The sequence below is a fragment of the Ammospiza caudacuta genome, chromosome 3, assembly GCF_027887145.1.
Source record: "Ammospiza caudacuta isolate bAmmCau1 chromosome 3, bAmmCau1.pri, whole genome shotgun sequence".
Classification (NCBI taxonomy): domain Eukaryota; kingdom Metazoa; phylum Chordata; class Aves; order Passeriformes; family Passerellidae; genus Ammospiza; species Ammospiza caudacuta.
In genome coordinates, this window is record NC_080595.1 from 47,950,760 (window position 1) to 47,972,919 (window position 22,160).

At 41.0% G+C, this 22,160-nt stretch overlaps 1 protein-coding gene across 2 annotated transcripts in view; it reads right to left on the bottom strand.

Annotated features, from left to right (window-relative positions):
- B3GALNT2 (beta-1,3-N-acetylgalactosaminyltransferase 2) overlaps positions 1–11,451 on the bottom strand; it is a 30,056-nt gene extending 18,605 nt beyond the window's left edge. The window contains exons 1-2 of one of the 2 annotated variants that reach the window (XM_058801203.1): positions 11,288–11,408; positions 8,874–8,936 (exon numbers count right to left, since the gene is read on the bottom strand). In XM_058801203.1, the coding sequence (XP_058657186.1) occupies positions 8,874–8,936; positions 11,288–11,381 (157 nt within the window). In that variant the 5' untranslated portion in view covers positions 11,382–11,408. Of the gene's footprint in view, positions 1–8,873; positions 8,937–11,287 lie in introns of both variants that reach the window. The other variant, XM_058801204.1, reaches the window with a different exon arrangement.
- Between the last annotated feature and the right edge of the window lie 10,709 nt (positions 11,452–22,160).

Sequence of the window (22,160 nt, forward strand, 5' to 3'; positions counted from 1 at the left end):
TTATTCAAAGCTGGATGCCACTGCCAATACTTGTAATCCAGGATTTAGCTTGTGCTGTTTTAATTTAGAGATCATGAAACCTGAACTTGATTTCAAGCAGGATTACGACCAGATAGAGACCTGAGAAGCTCTGATTTAGAGTCTGTAAACAGTCAGGCAAGTAGCTAAAGTGAATTTGCTTCGTTTAATCTATCCGACATCCTAGAGTTAAGACAGATTTGTATTAAACTTTAGCAAAGGATTACTTCCCTCTCATCTCACTATGTTTTTCATTGGGCTGCAGATAAAGAAAACAAATGTAAGTGGTGAGTGCACTTTAAACAACTGCGTATAGCACAGACAAGATTTTTTAGAATCTAATTAAGAGACTAAAAACACTGCCAAGTCTGTATTGTGAACTCCCACTAGAAAGAGTTGATTTATTATCCAGACTCCACCTTCTGTACCAGCATTCCCTTTCTCCACTTTGAAGGTGAATAGATGGGTTCTTTTACATTGCTCACTAACCTAGGACCTCACAGCATCTGCCACAAAAACTGCTGTGCCAAATCCCAGCAGACATCCGTCTAGCCTTATATCCCACTGTCAGTGTTCAGCAGGCAATGGAGAGGCCATGGTCTTGCTCTGTTCCATGCTGAATCAGTATCAAGATTTCAACAAGATTTTTTTTGTTGTTGTTCTTTAGGACTATTTCCAAAAGCCAAATAAAACTGCTCTGGAATTGATTCTCAGAACAGTGCAAAAGCAGAAAAACTACAGTGATGTTTCCACAGGTAACCTTACCCATTCTATTTCCCACTAAATATTTCAGTTCTAATTATGCAAACACTGATTTTCTCTAAGAAGGTTAAGTTCCACCGTCATTTAAATGAAAGCAGCTACAAGATTATCAATTACTTAAGCTGAACATCAACCTATTAAAAGAAGCTTCCATCAATTTAGGCTCAGAACGACTTAAATTCCCAAGCAATGAGCCATTAGTTACAGTCTTCATTTTTTCACTGAAGTTACTGCTGCACCTCTTACAACAACAACCATAACTGAGTTGATGGCGAGGTTTAGGAATAAGATTTGTTTGCTACAGAGCAGCAAATCTAGTGCCCTATATAATACCTGAAGAAACTTATACGTCAAAGACACTGTTCAATCAAAATACCAATTTAGTTTTCCTCTATGCAGGTAAATATAATTTATCCAGAGGCTCTGCATGTCCTCATACATAGCCAGGTCATTACATAGCCAAGAATTATTATCTCTCCAAGACAGCAGAGATACATGAGACAGACATATGTTTATAAAGTACAACACTATAGCAAATCCCTGCTTACACATCCCTTTTTTTCCCCTGTTCTTCATCAATCCTTTGATTATTCTTCAGCCTTAATTCCAAGCCTTGCAGTATAAAGTTCACAGGTCTAATATGACTACTAGACTTGTGGACTGCAGATGAGGTACTGTTTGCACAGATTTCTTTTTTAAGACATCACTTTTAACAAGAAGCAGAACCATCCCACTAAATCAAAATTAAAGAAAAATAAAACTAAGGGCACAAGTGACTTGACTCAGAATAGCATAAACTAGCTTGAATGAATTAAAAAAAAGACAAACTAAAAATAAGCTACTCAAATCAAATATACTTTTAATTAGTTTCTGTTTTAAAATGAGTGAAGCTTTTCCTTATGAACTATCCACATGGGAACAATGTTAATGTAACAGATGCTTCAGAATTAATATCCTATTACTTTCTGAACAGCATTGCAGTGGTCTATATTCAGAAGATTGTCTGTCTTCTCTGTCCCAAGAGTTATGTAATTTTACTTTTAAAACCACTGAAAATGAAAAAAAAAATAGCAAGCTTACTTTGACAAAACAGACAAAACATTTTTTTGCTTGTTAGTAAAGATTTCTACTTCCTATGGAAAAATAGGAATAATGCTAAGATTTCAGGAAAATAGATTCATATGTGTTTCTCTGAACTTGCACTATTTTAAAAAAGGTAGATAAAGTGAGAAGTACAGGGAAAAAACTAGAGCTATTATAAATTTATAAGAATAATTACAATATGAGCATAAATATTTTCTGATGCTGCCTAATTTAAGAGAAAACATTGCTGACCTCAAAGTCAATAGTGACAATTTAGACAAGCAATCAATACTTGCCACTGAGGACCAAAGCTATTTATCTTCCATTCTATTTCTGTGCACTTTTAGGCCAAAATTTTCAGTGTTGGACTGTATCATATCATATACATTGCTCTCACCTGGAACTGCTTGTGCAAGACAATTACACCTCTATATTTTCTGATTTCAAAGACAAGAAAAAAACGTAAATTCTGTAGTTTGTGAAGGGGGTGAAAAAAAGGAAAAGAAAAAAGCTACATATCACATCCATTATAAACCCTAAAGTGTTGCAGACCAAAGGTATGGAGAAGGACAGGAAGCTTTCCAACCCAAAGGTCACACTACCACTGCCTACCTTACTTTTGAACCCTTACTTATTCCAAGTTGCGCCTTGGTTGCATTACTTACACCAGGACTTCTCAGTAGAACCTGAGATAAATACACAAAGCCTGCTTGTTAATCCACAGCAAAACCTACAAACACATGAAAGCAAGCAGCTGCCAGCAGTACTTCTGTCAGCTCCAAGCTACCAAGTCCAGTCTATCACTACCTTGTGTCACATTGTTCATGGTAAGCTCCTACTGAAGCTTTCTTGGGCTCTGATATTTGTAAGGACTGGCTTCCATACAATTCTCTGACATCTGACCACACTTGTACTTTTATTGGTAAAGATTTTCACCTCAGTATCAGCTTCAGGAAGCTTTCACAGGATTCTCAGGCACCAATTTTCATGAAATGGGTGAAAGTGCTGGTGAGGCTTGACTGAGAACCAGCAACAGACCAAAGTTTGGGAGAGACACAGGAAAAAATCAACAAGTGCATATGTAGAGTACAAAGCTGTGCCATTAGAAGACACAACTAAAGATGCAGAGGTGTGTGTCCTGCTGAGCTGGCCATGGAAAGAGGTCACCACTGACAGGCAGTCTGCTGACCCTGCTCAGATTTTAACCCACCTCAGCAGCAGCCAACAGCTCTTGAAGTTTTTCAAAACCCCAAACTACAAAGATGAACATGCACCTCTTCTTCCCATGAGACTGATTCTCAATAAAATGTCAAATTAGGCTGTTAATTATATTTGCTTCATTATAAGGAGATGAAAAGAGTGAGAGATCATTTAGCTTGATTTTGTCAACAAACACAGTCTTGCTAAACATATTTCTATTGATGAGTCCCCAATCAACTACTAAATTTGCCAGTTATTTTCAGTGAAATTTGACATAATATGTAGTCCATAGAGTGACTAAGTCTCCACATTTCATGCAGCTGGAGTGGACAGAGAAAAGACTCATTAGTGCTGCACTGAGAAACACAGCAGTGTAGGCTTACTTGCAATATCAGGCACCAGAGCACCTCCACTGGACACAGCTAAAATAAGTAAGCTCCACAGAAAGCTGGGCTTTGTATCTTCTGCTACCAATGCAGCTTTTTTCTTTTTTTTTTCTTCCTGAATAAATCAATGAATGGAACTAAGTAGGCCAAGTAGAAGTTATTTAGAATATTCTCAACTAATCCACTTCATAAGATAAGCAACAGTCCTCCAAAATAAAAAACCCCACACGTTTTTATCTCTGCCTATTCCTGTGATTTTGCAGCCATATTCCTGAGGTTTAATACTTTTTTCTTCTCTGCTGCTTTGCTAAAGATCCAAACAAACACGACGGAAGGAATTAACTCAATATAAAGATTTGTATTCACAGAATGCTGACACACACAGAGAAAAAGAACAAACCGAAGAGCAAAAGCAGCTCTCTCCCCCTTTTAATCTACTTCACTTAAAGTAATCTGCTACAGCTCATCTGCATTACATGTTTTGCTGCAAGCAGAGCTACCTGATCTCCCTGCAGTGCCGACTTCACCCCAGAGCTACAAATTGCCAAGATGTGCATCCCTGGTCTCTGCAGCGCTCTGTGAGGCAGGCAAGCTTTTAGACAAGATTTACAGATTCAAAGAATAAAACCTCTGCAGGCAGAGGTTTCTGCTTGTTTTACATCAACAACATTCCTTAGAAGAAACAGGACAGCAGGGTCCTTCTGAATTGCCAAGTGGCAGTAGTAACAGTGGTGGAGTGATGACACCCTAAAACACCTTAATTATATAATATTTGCACATTTCTGGACAAAACTGGGAACAATGGCTAAAGTATCAGTAGAAAAGTCAAAAGAAACAAAGCAAAATCTTTTTTCAGCACAAACTGATGCCTCCTTTTCTTTTTTTATTTTGTGGAGGGAAGGCTTGGGGTTGTGGCAGGGCAGGGGAAGCAGAGTATATCACCTTTACCTGATGAAAATCAGCCTCCAATCCCTGCTGCCATGGAGCAAAAGTCTGCTCCCAGGGAAGGCTACTTGCTCTGTTCTGGCTGTTCTACTCTGGGCAATTTACAGGATAACTGCTGAAAACCTTAATTCAGCCAACTCTGGCAGAATTGGCCTCTTTGCCCCCTGTTCCAGTGCCAAAATACAAAAATACAATGCCATGCCACTCATCAGCAGTTCACAATGTCTCAGACATCTGTCTACAGAATAACTGAAAACCCTAAAAAAACCCTCAATTAATTTGGAAAATAACATCAGCTTATTTTGTGCCCATCAAAAGTTAGGGGATTGTTTTATGTTGGGGGTGGCCTATCCATGAATAGCCATGTCATACAAAGATCTTACAGATGAAGGGTGGGGGACAACTGGCATTTGAGGCAGGACTGCACATCTATTGCCAATGCCAAACCTGACCTGCTGAGTTTCAGTTGCCAAGGCCCCCCCCGTCTGTAAGTCTTTACACGCCTACAAAAGATGAAATAACTTTGTGACCAAGCAGGCTACTCCCTGACAGACAGGACTACCAGATTTCAGACAACATTCTTTCTTAAGAAAGTCCCATATTTTAGCAAAACTTCACCTCATAGCTTGTTCCCACATTTTGGTTCCATGAGGCCAGTGCCTGAAGTAGTACATGCTGTGCCACAGGACAACAGACGGCACACAAGCAGACTCTAGAAAATGCTGGGCTTTAATCTGTTGCATAATTGTTCACTAGTAGAAGACTGACTCTCACAAATCCAAATGGGCCAATTTTTAGCTGCCACCCCCCCCAGAAACGTAACAGGAATAACAACTTAAAGGGCAGCAGCATCAGCAAAGTAGCAGCAGATTCCCCAGAATGTGTGGGGCTTTCTGATTAGTCCTTGTAGCTGAAGCCCGACACTGAGTAACTTCCTACTCAATAAGATTTGTGCCATCAATTAAAACACACAATTAGCAATGAATCCACCTGGAGTGCTAAAAGCAGGTCTGTCTGTTCCTTCTAAAGTTTCTGAGGTCATTTTATAATTAGCATTTATCTAAGACTTTTACAAAAAATTAACTAAGCTTCCCACTCATGAACTTTCTTTGGATAGCACTTGTTTGTAACCAGTTAGACAAGGATTTCAATTAAACCTAAAAGCATGTTCCTGCACAAATCTTGTTCAGAAGTGTGAATTACAGTCTCATTAACTGATGAACAAAAAAAAAAAAAAGCAGGAAGCCACTGAAAACAGGACACTAAAACAAAGGCCTTTGGTCTCAGGATTGATCCTATTTATTTTTTTCAAATTACTAAGTAGCTCCTACAAGGAGTGTACTCAATCTTCTGTGACACCAAGGTAAATGTGATCATGAGCACAGGGAAAGTCTGAACACTGCACAGGGAGAGACACAACTGAGGGCCAAGAATGCAGGCAAACTACAGGCCTTTCACAAGGGGTGGTTAAAAGGAAGACTTTATTACAGAAGGTAGTTCCTAGAGAGGAAGAAAATGGATTGAGTGAAGACTGGAACACTGTTTACATTTAAAGCCATCTGACCTAAAGATAAAAAACCAAACTGTTTTCTAGAAATGTTTTCTATTTCTGGAACTGTTTTCTATTTTCCACTACAGGTTAGGAGTACCTGAAGTGTTCAACTTAAGAAAGCAAAGGTTTAAAACAGACACCTTTGACCCCTATGGTTACATGCTGAAGACATACTTGAAGGAGGACAAAGACCCTTTTAAATGAAAGGCTTAAGAATTAAAGGGCATAAACCAGGTGCAAGTAAGGTCAGGCTAGAAATGAGAACATAATTTTAACCAGGACAACAAGCCTCTGGAACAGCCTCTTCCTATGACTGCCAGGAATCCAAGTGAACAGACAAAAAGCCACCCTGAGCACTCACTAAACAAATGTAGGCTGCCCACCTGCCATTTTATGACAGAAACCAAGAGCTGCTTAACAGAAATAGTAAGCACAATTGATGGCTGGGAATGTCTATTCCAATCTTGTGTGAGTGAGTCAATGAAGCCAAGGTAAATAATCACTAAAACAGGTTATCAACTTTTTGACAGATTTCCATTTGAATGTGTGGTGATGATTATTTGGGAGGGTAATTAAACTCCTCAAATACAGAATTGCTGTTCACTCTGTCTTTGACCTCTACTGGTAGCTAATTCTGCAGCTGTTGAGATAGCACTCAACTATTGTACACAACTACACAGAAATACCAGAGAATATAGAAATTACGCATTTTTATGTCACAGCTATTGCAAAACACTGCCCCAAGATAAGATTTACTTTTTATTCACACCAGGGATTCCAGGTGATAGGTAGTAAAGAGCAGCTGGAGTAGTAAACAAGGAAAAAAAATTACTCAAGAGAAACAAGACTGGCTTTATCAGGCACTACCAGATCCTCTTAAGTAGCTTCAGATTCAAGAAGCCTTTTAAGAAATTTAATAAATTTTAAAACATTTCTTTCTTTTGTATACAAAGTCACTAATGTTCCTAAAACTCTCTGAATAATAAAAAAAATACAACACAGAAGACATCTGAGGTCCCTTGGCTCATCCTTTCTTTTGCCAAGGCAGCCATACCTATACCTTGTACATTTTGTGGTACTTTGAAGGCTAAGAGACAGATTCTTCCTTAAATACCATGCAAGGATTGGGCCTAGAAAAAGACAACACATGTACAGTACTGAGCATTTTCCTACAGATGACATATGTTCTTATTTTAGAGGAGGCATCGTTATTCCTCCCCTCAGCATGAGCACATTATTCAGTAGTAACTTTACAATAGCATTTATTTACAACTAAATAAATCCTGCACAGAAACCATACACTTGCTCTTTCAGTGTTAAAAAACCCACTTCCTAAAAATCCTAGTTCTCCTAACACTATCCAATACAGCATGGTTTTACAGCAATGAACATCAACTCCAATAATAACTGCCTGAAACAGGGGAACTCTGAAGAGCAAAGCTGCTTCTCTCGTTTCCCAACTTACCAGTTCCTCCCCCTCCTCAGGGCTGCTCTACCTCAGAAATTCCCATCAGCCTCTCTGGAATGAGCTGGGCAGGGAAGTGTCCCTTGACTGGACCAGGCACCAGCCCCACCATGGGTAAGGCGAGGGTGACACTGACCATGGGGAGGAACTCCTGCTGCCTGACCAAGGAGGGAATGACAGCAGCAGTAATCAGTCACCCCCTGACAGGCCTGGAACATTCCTTACCTGAACTGTACCCTGAGTGGAACACACTCCATAGTCACTGGATTTTTGAAAATTCCAGCAGTTACCAACCAAGGCTCAGGGTTGAAATTTATGGATGACTAAAGCCAAACATCTGAAGAACCCTAAGAACTGGTCCTGAGTGAAGCCTTTGGCTCTCCTGTACCACAGCAGGCTATGCAGGATGTCAGTGACTCCCTGAGCAGGATGTCTCTCGGAGCTCACAGATGCTCCAGTTTGCAAAGTTCTGAGGATCAGCATCCAAAATTGATGAGAGGGCCTTGGCTGAAACCTTACATTCCTTGAGGCTCAACTCTTTCCCACTGAGAAATGCCAAGATATTTGAAGTGAGTGTTTCACTGAACTCCAGGGGAATTTTTAACAGGTATACTTCTATAAATTGATACCCATAAATCCCTGTATATAAATATATCTCTTTCTGTCAGTGTGCATGCATGTGTGGGCTGACTTAGATACTCTTCTGCCAGTATAGCATGAATGTTGTTGTCTGGGATGTATAACCAAGTCACTGTAGCAATTACAGTAAATCCAATCACTTTGTAAATGTTAAATTAGTGAATTATTAAGTGCTGCTAAATCCTTTAGATCATTGACTAAGTCTGAGACTAAGACTGGACCTAGCTGCACCTCAGCTCCATGAGGAGTTTAGAAAGTAAGGGGGTCCACTCTGAATCTCATGACTCAACAGGAGGGTCTCCCTTACCCTTCAGCCTCTGTGCAAATCATTCTAAATGAATTCTAACTTGATTCTTCCTTCCTTTCTCAATCCATGAGGCTATTTTTTCTTTTTTTTTTTTTTTCCTCCCCCGGATCCTCCTCTCCGTCCCACTGCAGGGGTGGGGGGCAGCAGGAAATAAGTGAGTTGGCTGCAAGGTGCTTAGTTGTGAGCTCAGGTTAAATTCAGAGGATGCCTGGGTTTGCTACTACCTTTGATGGTGATTCTTTAAGCAACTTAAACCACTCATTTGTGACAAATTGGCATATTTGACTGGATGTCAAACAGAAGCACAGATTACTTAGGAAAGCACAGAATAAGTCCGAGTTTCAAATTCTCAGAAGAACGGGGTTATGTTAACTGGCATGATTGTACAGCTGTGAAATGACAGCTGAAGGTGGCTGTCAGATAAAGGATGGAAAAGGAATTATTTACAAAATGCTAAGAAACTGGTTAGAAGCTGCTTATCAAGATAGCAAGAGTAACAATAAAAGGGTACTATACCTAAAGGAAGAAATAAAACTCCTAAAGGCAACTGAATTAATACTGCCTTTGAAAATGGAGCACCTGCAAAATCAGTTAAAGGAAGAAAATTAGAAAAAAAAAAAGTTGGAGGAAAACATCAGATTTATGTTTATGTGGGCTTTCCATCCTCCTGACATTGTATAGGTTAAGAAATTAATTGTACCCTCTGAAGAATGGAATGGGAACATATGGGATGACCCTGATGGCAGCAAACCGAGGAAAGCTGATTCTTTGCTTCCCTCAGATTCCTACAAACATGAGCTCAGACCCATCACTAAAGCAAATCCTGTTGGCCCTCAACAACTGACAAAATTCCACACAGATACAGGAGCACAAATTTCAATATTAATGCAACAGGATGCTGAGAAGCTGGGTGTACAGCTTGGACAGCACAGAGTTAAAACCACTGCAGTGAATGGAGCAAGTGTTATTCACAAAACCAAGAGTTTGGTGAATAATAATTTATTAAGTTAAAAAAGTTAATTTATGGCTCTGGGCGAGAAGCAAATGTTGCCTACTTGCTTTGCAGTGGAAGATCACAATGGAACTACTTTGGCTTTTGGTCTTTTGGTATTTTGAATATCCAAGCTTGGTGCCCAGCAGTCGGCTGTGTGTGGTCCTGTGGTTCAAATCCTGCCCCTAAACCTGAGAGAAACCAGGGAGTACAATGCAAATACTTCATGCAGTCCCTGCACTCCCAGTCCAAAGACTACAAAAAAAAAAAAAAAAAAAAAAGAATAACAACAATTTATGGATACTTTGAGGTACTGGAGGAAACATACACCTAGATTTCCTATCATTTCTCACCCTCTGTACTCACTTTTAGGAAAGGAAAATCACTTTGTAAATTAGTCATTGATTAAGTGCTGCTAATTCATTTAGATGCAAACCTCTGATGAAGCTGGAGACCAAGATTGGACTTAGCTGCACTAAGCTCCATCAGGAGTTTGAAAAGCAAGGGGATCCATCCTGAATGTTGTGACTCAACCAGAGTCAACCCTTATCCTTTTGAGTCTTTGGTCTCTGTAAAAATCATTTAAATTAATTCTAGCTGGAGCTTCCTTGGGACACTTCATCCATGCAGTAAGCAACAGAGAGAACCTCGATATACAAGTTTCTTAAGCTGCTCTTTTACAAATTTGTGTTACTCCTACTTTTGCTAATACCTTTAACAGTGATTATTTAAGTGAGCTAAACCACTTATTCACACCAACACCAACTGAGAAACTTCTGGATTTTCTTTAGAAGTGTTTACTAGTGGAAAATACGTTTACATGGGAAAAGCCATCACAAGATTCCACACTGCTACTTCTGACTCCAAATTAATGCTCTGAAGCTCTGAAACAGCACAGTCAAAGATTAAGAAAACCAACTAGGCAATTCAAACGTGCATCAGGCTAGAAATTCAACAATTTTCTCCTTTTTTTTATAAAAGGAAATTGTTTCCTTCCCTTTCTTTTATAATTCAAGTGTGACAGATGCTGATGTGATATGCAAAAGCCAGAATACAGATAGACACCTATACAACCCTGCAGCTTCAGACTATGCAATAGTGCAATTGCTTCTTGCCTATTTGCACTATTAATTGCCACTGGCAATCAGCAGACTCTCGTTTCCTCGCAGCTGTGCACACCCTGCATGGAAACAGGCACCAGTTTAGAGTGTGGGTCCATTAGTGAACAGGCTACTGGGTCACTAAGCACTTCTAAACACACTCCAAGTAAAAAAACACCATTACGTGTTCATGTACAGTATTTTCTAATATCGTCAAACAGCACCTGTGGGCAGCTGACAAAAGTTTCTGTTCCAACAGATGTCCACTTCCTCAGGCATGAGGATCTGTGGCCTGAAAACTACACCTCATTTTATAAGGAGCACAAGGTAAGCCCTCAACGGTCGGATTTCACTTGTGCTGGATGATACCCGCTCCTATGAATAGCATTTTACAGCACAGGGGTTTTAAATCCCGCTGAGGCAAACACGGCGCAGTGCGAAGAGCTATTCCTAGGACCGGGAATGACGCGACACGAGCGGGATCGGTGGGAATTTCTTCCCCACGTGCCTCGGTGGGAGCGGGAGGGCACCGGCGGTGCAGGAGGCGCTCGGAAGCGGGAGCTGCAGCCCCGCTCCCGCGGCAGCCCCGCACCGCCACCGCGCCCGGTGCCCCCGCGTCGGGCGGCGGAGCCTGCGCTGCTCTCCGCCGCTCCACGGTACGAGACGCTCCCTCCCGCCCGACGAACCCCGCGGGCACAGCATCCCCCCGGCTCTCCCCTCGCCTCAGCCCCGTTACCTGCCCCGCCAGCCCCGACCTCTCCGCGCCTGGGGAGAGAGGGTGGAGGAGCCCAGCCCGCCTCGGTGCCCCAGGCATCGGCCGCCGCCTGCCCCTCTCCTACCTGCCGGGTGGGTCCCGGGGCAGCTCAGCAGCAGCCAGAAGTGCAGCGCGACCCCGACCACACAGGGGCACAGCAGCACCAGCCAGTTTCGCATTGGCCGCCGCAGCCGCCGGCCCCTTCCCCTTCGCGCCGGCCTCTCCCAGCGGCGCCGGCGCGACGGCCCGGCTCGGCCGCCCGCGGCTCCTCCCCGCTCGGCCGGGCCGGGCTCGGCTGCCCCGCGGCCGCCGGGAGCTGCAGTCCCGCCCCGGCCCGGGCGGGCGGCGGCGGTGGCCGCCTACAGCCCCCACAATGCCGCGGGGCGCCGAGGGAGAGGGGCGGCTCCGCGCGTCTCACATGGCGGGGGCGCGGGAGAGGGGCGGGCGGCCGCGGCGCGTCCCCCTCACGGAGTGCGGCTCTCCGAGACCGCCCGGCTGCCCCCGGCCGCGGGGGAAAACCCTCCCCGGGAAATCGCTATTCGATAATCCGCTGAATGCCCCTTCTCAAAAGTCGCTGCGTTAGGAACAAAATAGCTTTCCAGAACAATCCTTTACTTATTCAATAAAAAGGAGAGAGCGCTTCGCCTTGGCAAAGACCTACTGCGGCGCTCGCCAACTGTTTGTGGAGTATTTTATTCCAGCAAGTAACATGTTCTTGGGTTGAAATTCCGGAAGGGGGGGGTGTGTTAGACAATCAAAGTGTCCTTGACTGCGGCTGGATCACGGCCAAGAATCCTTAAATTCGTTATGAAATGTCAATAATCCCAGCTCGGCTTCACCTGTTACCTTCAGCCACCGCTGTGAAATTGGGTGCCTAAAGACTGACTGCAGAGCTCTGTCCTGACTAGCAGGGTTTAAATACGATTAAATGAAGGAGAGCACACACAGTATTATCAGCACCTTGAGAATTTACTTGTCTCTGGTCTCCTGCACACAGGTGACATGGAGAAGTTTGTTTCCTCAGACTGCCCAGGACAAATCTACCTGGAAAAGTGATATGGATAAATAAGCAAAGGTTTCTCAGAATGAGAGTCACAGAACAGGTCAGGTTGGGACCACAGGGGATCATCTGGCCCAAACCTCCCTGCTCAGGCAGGGCCATCCTAGAGTGCATGGCACAGGATTGTGTCCAGATGGTTCTTGAACATCTCCAGACAGGGAGACTCCACGACCTCTCCAGAAAATCTGTTCCAGTATGCAATCACGAGCACAGTGAATAATTTCTTCCTCAAGTTCAGGTGAAACTTTTTGTACATAATTTTCTGCTTTTTGCCTCTTGTTAATATACAAACTAGAAGATTATGTATAATAGCTGTAAGGCCCAAATGAATGACTGCTGGTGCTAGTCTATTAGAAGCACATTTAATTAGTAACAGAAACTGATCTGTATGAAGTAGAATGGAAATAAATGATTTTTTTTTTACAAAAAGAAGACTATATTTTTTTTAATACCCAAGCCACGAGAAGTGGTTGGAAAATGCCTACAGTCCTTTCAAACTGCTTAGTTAAGATTAATTTTTTGTCAAGTGGAGTGAGATACTAGAAGGCAAACCAATGATTTTACCTTTATATATTAGGTTTACAAGCAGAACTAAAATGTCTTGGAAATACATCCGTTTTAGTTTGCAGCATACTTAAAACATATTTAATATGCAACTGAGTACTTGTCAGCAAATAGTAGTACTAGGGGAAGAATTTACACAAAAAATGCTATGATTAATCACTATTTACATTTTACTTGTCTTTCAGCATGTTCAGCTGCACAAATAAAAACAGGTCCATCTATTAATATTTACTTAGATTTGGCTACATTCCTCGTACCCAATATGTTAGGCTCTCCCCCCATGCCAGGTGATCTGATGGGAATTGATCTTATACCTGATTATTTCTTTGCAGGCAAAACAGAGCACACCATCCTTTAATATCTTATCTTCCCTTGGCATTACCTACCATCTTCAAGGATAAGTAACTGTATTACATACAAACCAGGAGAAACCTGTTTCTCTGTATTATACAAACAGGATATCCAGGTCAAAAGGATGATACATGTGCATTTTTGTAAGTCAGGTAGGAAATGGTTACTAACACAGTTTAGTTGTAGGGGATTGGCCTGTCTTATTCTGTTTTTCTGTTGCATCTCTACAAGATTTTGAAAGCCAAAGATTTTACCTAAGCCTTCCAATTTCATCACAGTCTGTATGATACTGTGTGCACCTGGATGTTAATCATGAGGTGACCAGACCCAACCATTAACCCAATTTCCAGAAGTTCCCATAAGTAAAGAAGTTTCAACTTGCATTCTTGAGGGCTTTTATGAGGACTAGCATTTTGGCAAAGCAAGCTGATATTGGAGTATCTAAACATGGCTTCAAGGCCACTGAGTTTTAAGCATGCTTTTAAAAAATTTTTAAAAATCAGATTTTTTTCCAAGATTTAAGAATCATGAATATTTATACTATGAAAAGAAAAATTGATCTGGAATATAACTTCTAGATAGTATTAAATTACTTTTCTGAAAAAACTGAAAAATTTGAGTTTGGTTATGTTTTGATTTGGGTTATAAGAACTCTATAAAAAATACACCATTTTCATTATGCTATTTCTGAGCAGATTTCCTCTTCTGACAGTACAGGCTCAAGGGTACCTCTGGCACACAAACTGTAGTACAGGCACAACATGTTGGCAAAAGAGCTGGAGACAGAAGAGACAGAAATTTTATTCCCCAGGCTGCTTGCAAACTTAAGAGGCTTCTGTCAAATTTCAGAGTCCCTCTTGATAAGCATCTTGTGTCTGACACAGAGAGGACATGATGGGTACCAGAGCTGCACCCATGTACCAAAGCCTGCCAGTCCAGAGCATTCCAGGGATATTTTAATGTTTGTTTGCCTAATTGTTGCCCTGACTGGGCAGCTGGGATATTTTTAGGACAGCAGCAGCAGAACAGAAGAACAAGAATCAGTGTGGAGCTGTGTACATTTTAGCAGAGTTCCTCCCCAGGGAGTTGTGTTTTATTGATCTCTGCCCTCTCTGTCTGAAAGCAGAGGAAGGTCTTGTGAGAGACTCCCTTTTAGGGCTTTGGGGCTTAACTTTCTCCCCAGGTAGCAGTAACACTGATATATTACTTTTCACAAAATCTTTATGCCTTTAGTTTTTTAAAGAAAAAATATTAAAAGAGATTACAGATCAGGGCATGAAGGGCTTTATTAGTTTAAAGGGTTATAAATTTGCATCCCAATAATGTGTTTTATTCTTTTTCCAGTGTTCATAATCTAAACAGATTCACTGTCCATATTGAGGATTTATCAATCCTTGCCTTACCTTGCTTAGGGTCTTTACAAGGAATAGATTTTTCTTATCTTCCCAAACAGAAGAAATGTCTTATTGCTTCCCTTTTCAGCTTTCTGATGCACTGAAGTGCAGATGCAGAGGAGTTCCCAGATTCCTTTGGGAGTACCTAGTGTTGCTCCATCCCAGGAGCAGGATCTGACATTTCACTTGTTAAATTTTGTCCCATTAATCACTTCCAGTCTATCTAGATTCCTCTGTAAAGCCTCCTACAGAGTCAACAGCACCTCCCAGTCTGGTGTCACCAGCAGATGTGTTAATGGTGTGCACAGCTCCTGCATCCAGGTTATTGATAAACATCATGAACAGAACAGCCTCTAGATTTGAGCCCTGAGAAACTTCCCTGCTCACCAGGCAGATGTTGCCCCTTTCACTGCAACCCTTTGAGCTCTGCCTGCCCTTCAGCCAGTCCTTCACCCAATACATGATGAACCTGCTCATCCCACTGTCAGACAATTTGTCCAGAAGGGTACTGTGAGAGACAGCATCAAAAGCCTCACTAAAATCCAGAAAAACTACATCTACCTCCTTCCCTTCATCCAGCAGGCAGTGACCTTACCACAGAAGCAGATCAAATTACTTAAACAGAACTTGCCTTCTGAGAACCCATATTGACTGTGTCTGATGACTGCATTATTCTTTAAATGCTTTTCAGTAGTACACAGTATAATCTTCTTCATTTTTCCACTTAACATGTTATGAATTAACTTCCAGTTAAGGAAGTTTTGTTTAAAATTATTTGTCTATTATTTTGCTAAGCCCTTTATTATTTTAATTAAGTTTTTGCATCTTCTTGTTTGTTTGGAGGAGCAGCTTTAAGTTGTGCTGAATTAGGTGACATTTATCCAAACTTACCAATATAGCAATAATAAATTTTACAGTCTAAGTTGACTCCTTGACATCTTCATGACAATCAGAAGTAGAAATGGACTCAGAAACGATCCATATGGCAGCAGCTAAATCTTGACAAGCACATCTCAGAGAGCAAACAGGAATGTCTCACAGACACGTGGAACATCAAATATCCAATAATCAGGCAGCAGCCAGCTGGTGGGGTTAGCTTCTTCACATGCAGCTAGAATACACTTATTTTTAACAAGTGGCACAAAGACTTCAGGATGCATGTACAGAAGAGAATAAGGTTTGCAGAAAGTCCTACAGATACCGACAATGGCAAATACACTTTTTAATCACAGGCCTGGTAAAGAGATAAGATGTTGGGGGATTGCAAAGCACATTTGCCACAATATTTTTTACCATTTCATTATCTATCACTGGATAGATAATATTCAGGCTGTATTTAATTTAAAATTATTTACATGATCTCTTGCTATTTTCCCATCATGGTCCTTACCTTACCCTAGGATGGATGAGCTCTGCTGGAGAAAGCACCAGGTGGCTGCTTCATTTGTTGCAGCAAGTGCAAGGTCAGTGAGGTGGGAGCACAAAATAGGGGTTACAAGGCTAAGGGTCATTGCTGCCTGGGAGAACTGACAAGACCAGGAAAATCACAAAGCTAAATCTTTCATGTTAATTTTCTCCCCCCCGTAGTTTCTTTGTGTTTGATGTGCAAAAGGCGTTGCAGTTTGTAGAGCTGAGGACTCAGAGCTGATGGCTGAGTGAGATGCTGAAAGAGCTAACTCTGGAGCAGCAGGTACTCACAATCTGCCCAGGCTCTGCCTCAGCTTCCCACTGTAAGATGCAAATAGTTCCACCCTCATATTCCTCCAGGATGCTGTGGAGATACTTTGTGAAGCAACCTGTGATGAGCACCACAGAGGAGCTCATCGGGGAACAGCTCTACATGGAAAGCAGAATTTGTGACTAAATCAGGCCCGGGGCTACACAATGAATAACAACACCAAAATAGTACTGACTAACTGCTCATTAACTGAGCACTGCCTATACTGTGCCTTGTGGGAATTCCTGCAGTGGCAGCTGGGATAGTAGTACATACAAATGAGAGAAGCAAATGGAAAATGCATAAACAAGTGCTTAACTTGGCCTCCTTAATGATCTTTTAATGTACTTTTTTTCGTTTATCCAGATTCTGTTTATATATTCACACCCCTGTTACAAGTATTTGCTTAGCTGGTATGGACAGAACTATAAACAAATGTAATCACTTTTATGGCACTCTAATTTGTATTTCATAGTTGCTTTTTGAAGTAATTTTCCAGAGTGTAGAGCAAACTCTCAATACAAAAAGAGCATCTGAGGGGTGAGAAAGAACACATCAGAAAGGCTGCTATCTATAACATTCTTTATGTTCTCAAAGTTTCTGTCAAGGAATTTTTTCTCAAGAATCTTAGCACCTGAAGTTTTGTCACTTGATCTTTTAAGGGTATGACTGACATGTTCATATCAGCACTGCAGGTATATGTAGTGGAAATCTATTTATGTGTATTCTGTTCTGATGAGTAGGATAAAAGGTGCTATGCTCTCCAGGGAGGAGCCTCTCAGACAAGAATCCACCATAGTGAACAGCTTTATCCAAGAAAGTTATGGATAAAAAGTCTTGTGAGCCACACTTGCCAGAGACAGACTGTTACACAGTCAATATCTTTAAAGTTACTGCTATTTGAAGTAAAAGCTTTTTTTATAAGTCACAATGATTCTTTTCTATAAAGTATGGCTTATTCCATCCTTTTGCTGAAAATCTGTGCATATCTTTAGAGTATGCCATGAAGAGAGTGAAGGGCTCAAGGATGCCACCTAAAGCTCAAGGACACAGGAGGGTACGGTGCAGAGAAGCTACACAACAAATATATTTTGTGGCATGGGTTATTTTTTGAAACACATCCTTATGCCATGCCTAGTGTATTCTCCCTAAAATGCCATTCTTAGCATAAGCAGTGGCCTAAGCTCTGTTCTGGCTGTGTTATTATGCTGTGGCATATGAGGAAGTATTTGGCCCAGACTCCAGTAATTAGAGAACAGCCCCCACCCCCAAAATAAAAAGCCCAACCGGCAGGAGTGAAGTTTGGGTGTGAAGGAACAGAGCAGCAGTCAGAGGGAGCTGTTGGGTGCTCTCTGGGCTGAGGACTCACTCTGGCCTAGAGCTGAGCCTTTCTGCTGTTAGCAGCTCCTCACCTGCTCCAGGGAGCCAAGGGCACAACTGGTGTCTGAGCAGCACTGAGGAACAGGCATCTGAGTTAATCTGGAAAATGAGCTCCAGCTGATACACACAACGACTTCCCCAGCTTTTGAAGGTCAGACACCTGACCTGTTTAGCCAAATAATGTATTTGTCTTTTGTCTTCCTAAACTGAGCAGTCTGGAACTGAAGCATGAGGTCTAACTGCACCCCAGCAGTGCAGCACTGCCCCAGTGCCAGGTGAAACCTTACACAATGCAGCCCACAAAACCAGGAGTGCTGGCTCTCTGTTTCAGACAGTTTGTGTATTAATTCAGAACCCCCTTTTGGCCATTACTAGTTGGTATTGGAACTTTTTCATCTCAGTCGGCTGCTTATCACTTTATCAGTAGGTGGCAGTAATAGACAAACCTGTGCAGTTCCTACTTGTAATAGGAATTCGGGAAAGAAAAGACCCAGTTTTAGGGTAGAGCTGCTCATTTGTTTGTTCACAAGCGTGAGTGGTGTAAATGTACTTGACAAACTCAGATGCACATCTTCCTCCAACAGACAGAAAATTTGTTCCCATACCAGTTCTGGTATTTATGGCTATACTGAATTTAATACTGCTATAAAGATGGATTCAATTAGATGCAAATGTACCTTTTTACCTAGAGATTAAGTGTACAGGTGCCTGTAAAATTTTATGTAACACTTATTCTGGTAAATTTGCCCACTATTTTTCACACATTACTATTTAAGTCAGTCTAATGACTTTAAGTATTAGTTTTCAGTAAAAGAAGCCTGCATTTCCTAGGAACCACTCCTCCCCCAAGTTTTCTTTAGTCTCCTTGAAGAAACAAATCCATATTCTGGTGCAGACCCAAAGGATAGCCATAATTATGGCATTTTCTAGGAAAATTATGTATACAGATTTTTATTCCTATATAATGAAGAGATAGGAAAAACTGTATAATCAGGTCCTCTCAAAGCACATACTTCATTACTCCTTTGATATCAGAAATCCAGCTGGGTAAATGACTGCCTTATTGAAATTTAGGCTTTGATATGCAGCTTTACAGACTGTTGTTCCCAAAGTGTTCTTTCCTTCTGTTGGAGCTGATCCTGCTGTAAGTCACTGCAAAAATGCCTGATTACAACATCCTTATGAATAATTGTTTACCCAAGTGCCACTGACAGCAAAGGTTGTATTTATTTTAACCTTTGGTGTGATGTAGAATAGCTTAGTTTAAACTTCCCTCCATATATTTCTCCTCCTTTGGCCATAATTTCATAGGGGGTAGCTTAAAAAATTTGCCTATCAGCACTAGCCAAGCACCCTGCTACTAATTTAATACATGATATGTGAAGCAAAGAAGGGGAATTTAGTATATAATAGAGAGGAGGAAAATAGTTTTTAAGGTTGAAATGGTGGCATCTTAAATTCAAAGTAAGCCAAGGAGGCTAATCTCATGGAGGCAAAACAGCCAGCCCCACATGTGCTACTGAGACATTACAATTTACCACCAATCCATTGGGAACTCTCATTTCATCAGAGCAGCAAGAGTTGAGATATGAAGAAAGGATTACTTATAACATGTCAAAAACCCCCTTGAATCCAGTTCTGTTCTGGAGTTCTCACTCTGTGAGATGACAGCCCCAACTCACACAGTTAAGAGAGAGCACCCATTACTTACTGGGCCTGAACTACAAATAAACAAGCCTAATGGCATATGAGATGAAACACAGAGAGAGCAGTACAGCATTAGGATGGCAGCAGGTCTGGTTTTGTTTTCATTAAAACTGGTAGCAATCAAATCAGACCATTTGATGAAAATATAAACTCATTGCTTCAGCCTACAAGAAACCATTCTATTAGCTAAATCCGTGTTTTGAATAGTTTTTTTTTCCTATCATTCTATAGTTCATGATATAATATGTATTCATTATTTAGAAAAATGTACAAAATCATTTGGATATTTTTGTGTAGAGCTGAGGCAAGATGTTTAAGCATGAAACTCAAGTATCAATAGCAGATTATCCAAACCACCTCAAAGGTCAAAGCAGCACAAAATATAACAATGACAAAGACGTCTTATGGTTTCCTGGGATTGGAGGAAAATATATTCTTTAAATGTTGATTTGTGGATCAAGCTGGCATTAAAAAAAAGTGAACCAGACGATGCCATTCTCTTCCAGACAGTCAATTTTTTGATGGTGTTCTTAAGGAAAGTAATATATGTGTATGCAATCCAAAGGTGTTACAATTTTATTTAAAGTGCTGATCTTCCAAGTTCACCTCACCCTCTTCCCCTTCAAATTACTAATTTGCCAATAGTATATCTTCATTTGAAGAACTGGTAAATAAGGCCCAAAGATATCAGAGAAAGATGTTCTGTGTTCCAGTAAGGAATAATGCTTCTACAGTTTAACCTCTTCAAACACACTATAGACATCTGCTAATGTAAATATGCACTTTATGGTATTCCATGTACTTCTTTTTTTATAAATTAGAAGCATGAAATCACCTGAGTAGATGTATTTTATTTTTTTTAACATAATGAAATTTATGAATTGATGAAAGAAACCACAAACATGGGAACTATCTATTTAAAACATAACTCCAACACATTCACAACTCCTTGAAGAAAGATTTTGGAGAAAAAACCCGAAGATCAAAAGAATTCCATTCTCCCTTTGTGAATAACAATTCTGGAGTTTTGTAAAGGAAGCTCTTAGAACCAGAGACCCTCAAAAGCACTGAAATGTTTCAGTCTCAGGATATCAGACACTAACCCTAATTGGAAACAGAAAGCAAGCTGTTTGCAATACTATAATAAGCCGTGGCAATTTTGTTATTTTAGATGGGAATGTTAATGATGAGCCACAAATGCAAGTTGTTACAAAGCCTTTGAGAATAAAGCTGGATGCCCTATATTCTCCTCCCATGCTGCTCCAGTTAAAACCATACATGCGGAAGGACAAATGAAAATGTTGCCATGGTGATCAGAGCAGTTACCAAATCATGTACGCTGTAGGAAGGATTCCCTAAAGAACCTTATTAAGCATTTTGTTGCTCTTTTTAAATAAGTATTTTCAGAAAGCCTTTTTTTTTTATTTTGCTGTCAATAAAATAGCTACTCAGTTAGCTAAACCCTATTTTTCTACCCTCAAAATAAAAACACACTATACATTAAGAAATAGTTTTGTTAAAAATTAGGAATGGGATTCTTAAGCTGAAAACTTTGAAATAGGAACCAAGGATAAGCCTACCAAAAATAAGACCTGTTCAAGATACTTGAATGATTTGCAGCATAGGGACATCAAGGCTGCTAAGATACTGATGTCTCCAGCTGCCTAGTTCAAAAACCAAATATTTGAATGAAAGACATCTCAAAAGCCTACTGGTTAAAAGGAATATGGGTATGTAGGGTTTTTTACAACATTGCATGTGAGACATGAGCAGCAGAAGCACCATCCGAAGTCCCCTGTCCCGTGTGCCCAGACTAGCAGTGAACACAGCTGGGTGAGGCCCATTATCCAAGCCAAACAGCAAAGAAAACAAAACCTGTAAAATGCAGGCATCTTGTATTTCCACTGCACAAAACAGTGCAACAGACATCGATGGAAATTGCTAAAAATAAGCTGGAGAAGGTACATGCACTTTGGGGGAAATGCACGTGGCTTTGTTCACCAAGCAGCCCTTTTCAGCATCTAAATTCAGCATTTAAGAATACCCCAAGGCCCTCAATTCCTCAGCTAGTTTGTTGCCTTGCAGGTATTTAAGATGTTGATGGAATACAAGTTTGTGCAGAGGAAGGGAGGAAGCTTGATCTTTTATGGGTGTCTGTTCAGAGTCTCAGCTCAGACTGGTGCAGTTCTCCAGCAAAATTGTCTCCTGCCTTATGGGACTGGCTGACACCCTGAACATATCAGGTACTGCACTGAGACAACTGTCCTAATGCATCAGATTGAAAAAGAGCTTTCATTTTTTAATAAGGAGAAGAAGAACAAAAAAACAAGTCTCTAAAGTAACAGTTGCTTCCATCAGGTGCCTTGTAGGAGCTTAATTCTACTTCATGAAGAAGGCAGTCTTATTTCACATCTCATTCTTTTCCTCTCACTGCACTTTAAAATTGAAAAAAAAAATCCCAGAACCTCCACAAATTACTTGCTGACAACTTAACTAATCTGTGGCCACAAAATGTACAAACATAGTGGCTGTCAACAGCACAGTGGTCTTGCTGCATATCCTAGAAAAATATTTATTTACCATTACTCTACATCCCCATAAAGTCCTACTCTCACAGGCAAAAGCATGCAGAGGGCTGCTCAGAAAATTTAATTCCCTCTCCCTGTGCTGTTCAGGGCAGTTTTACACGTCCCACTAAAACTCTCAGGAACACTTACTTCACAGTTCAGTTTACTTTCTAAATAATTTAAATCATTACCATTCAAAATAAGATACAAGCAACCAC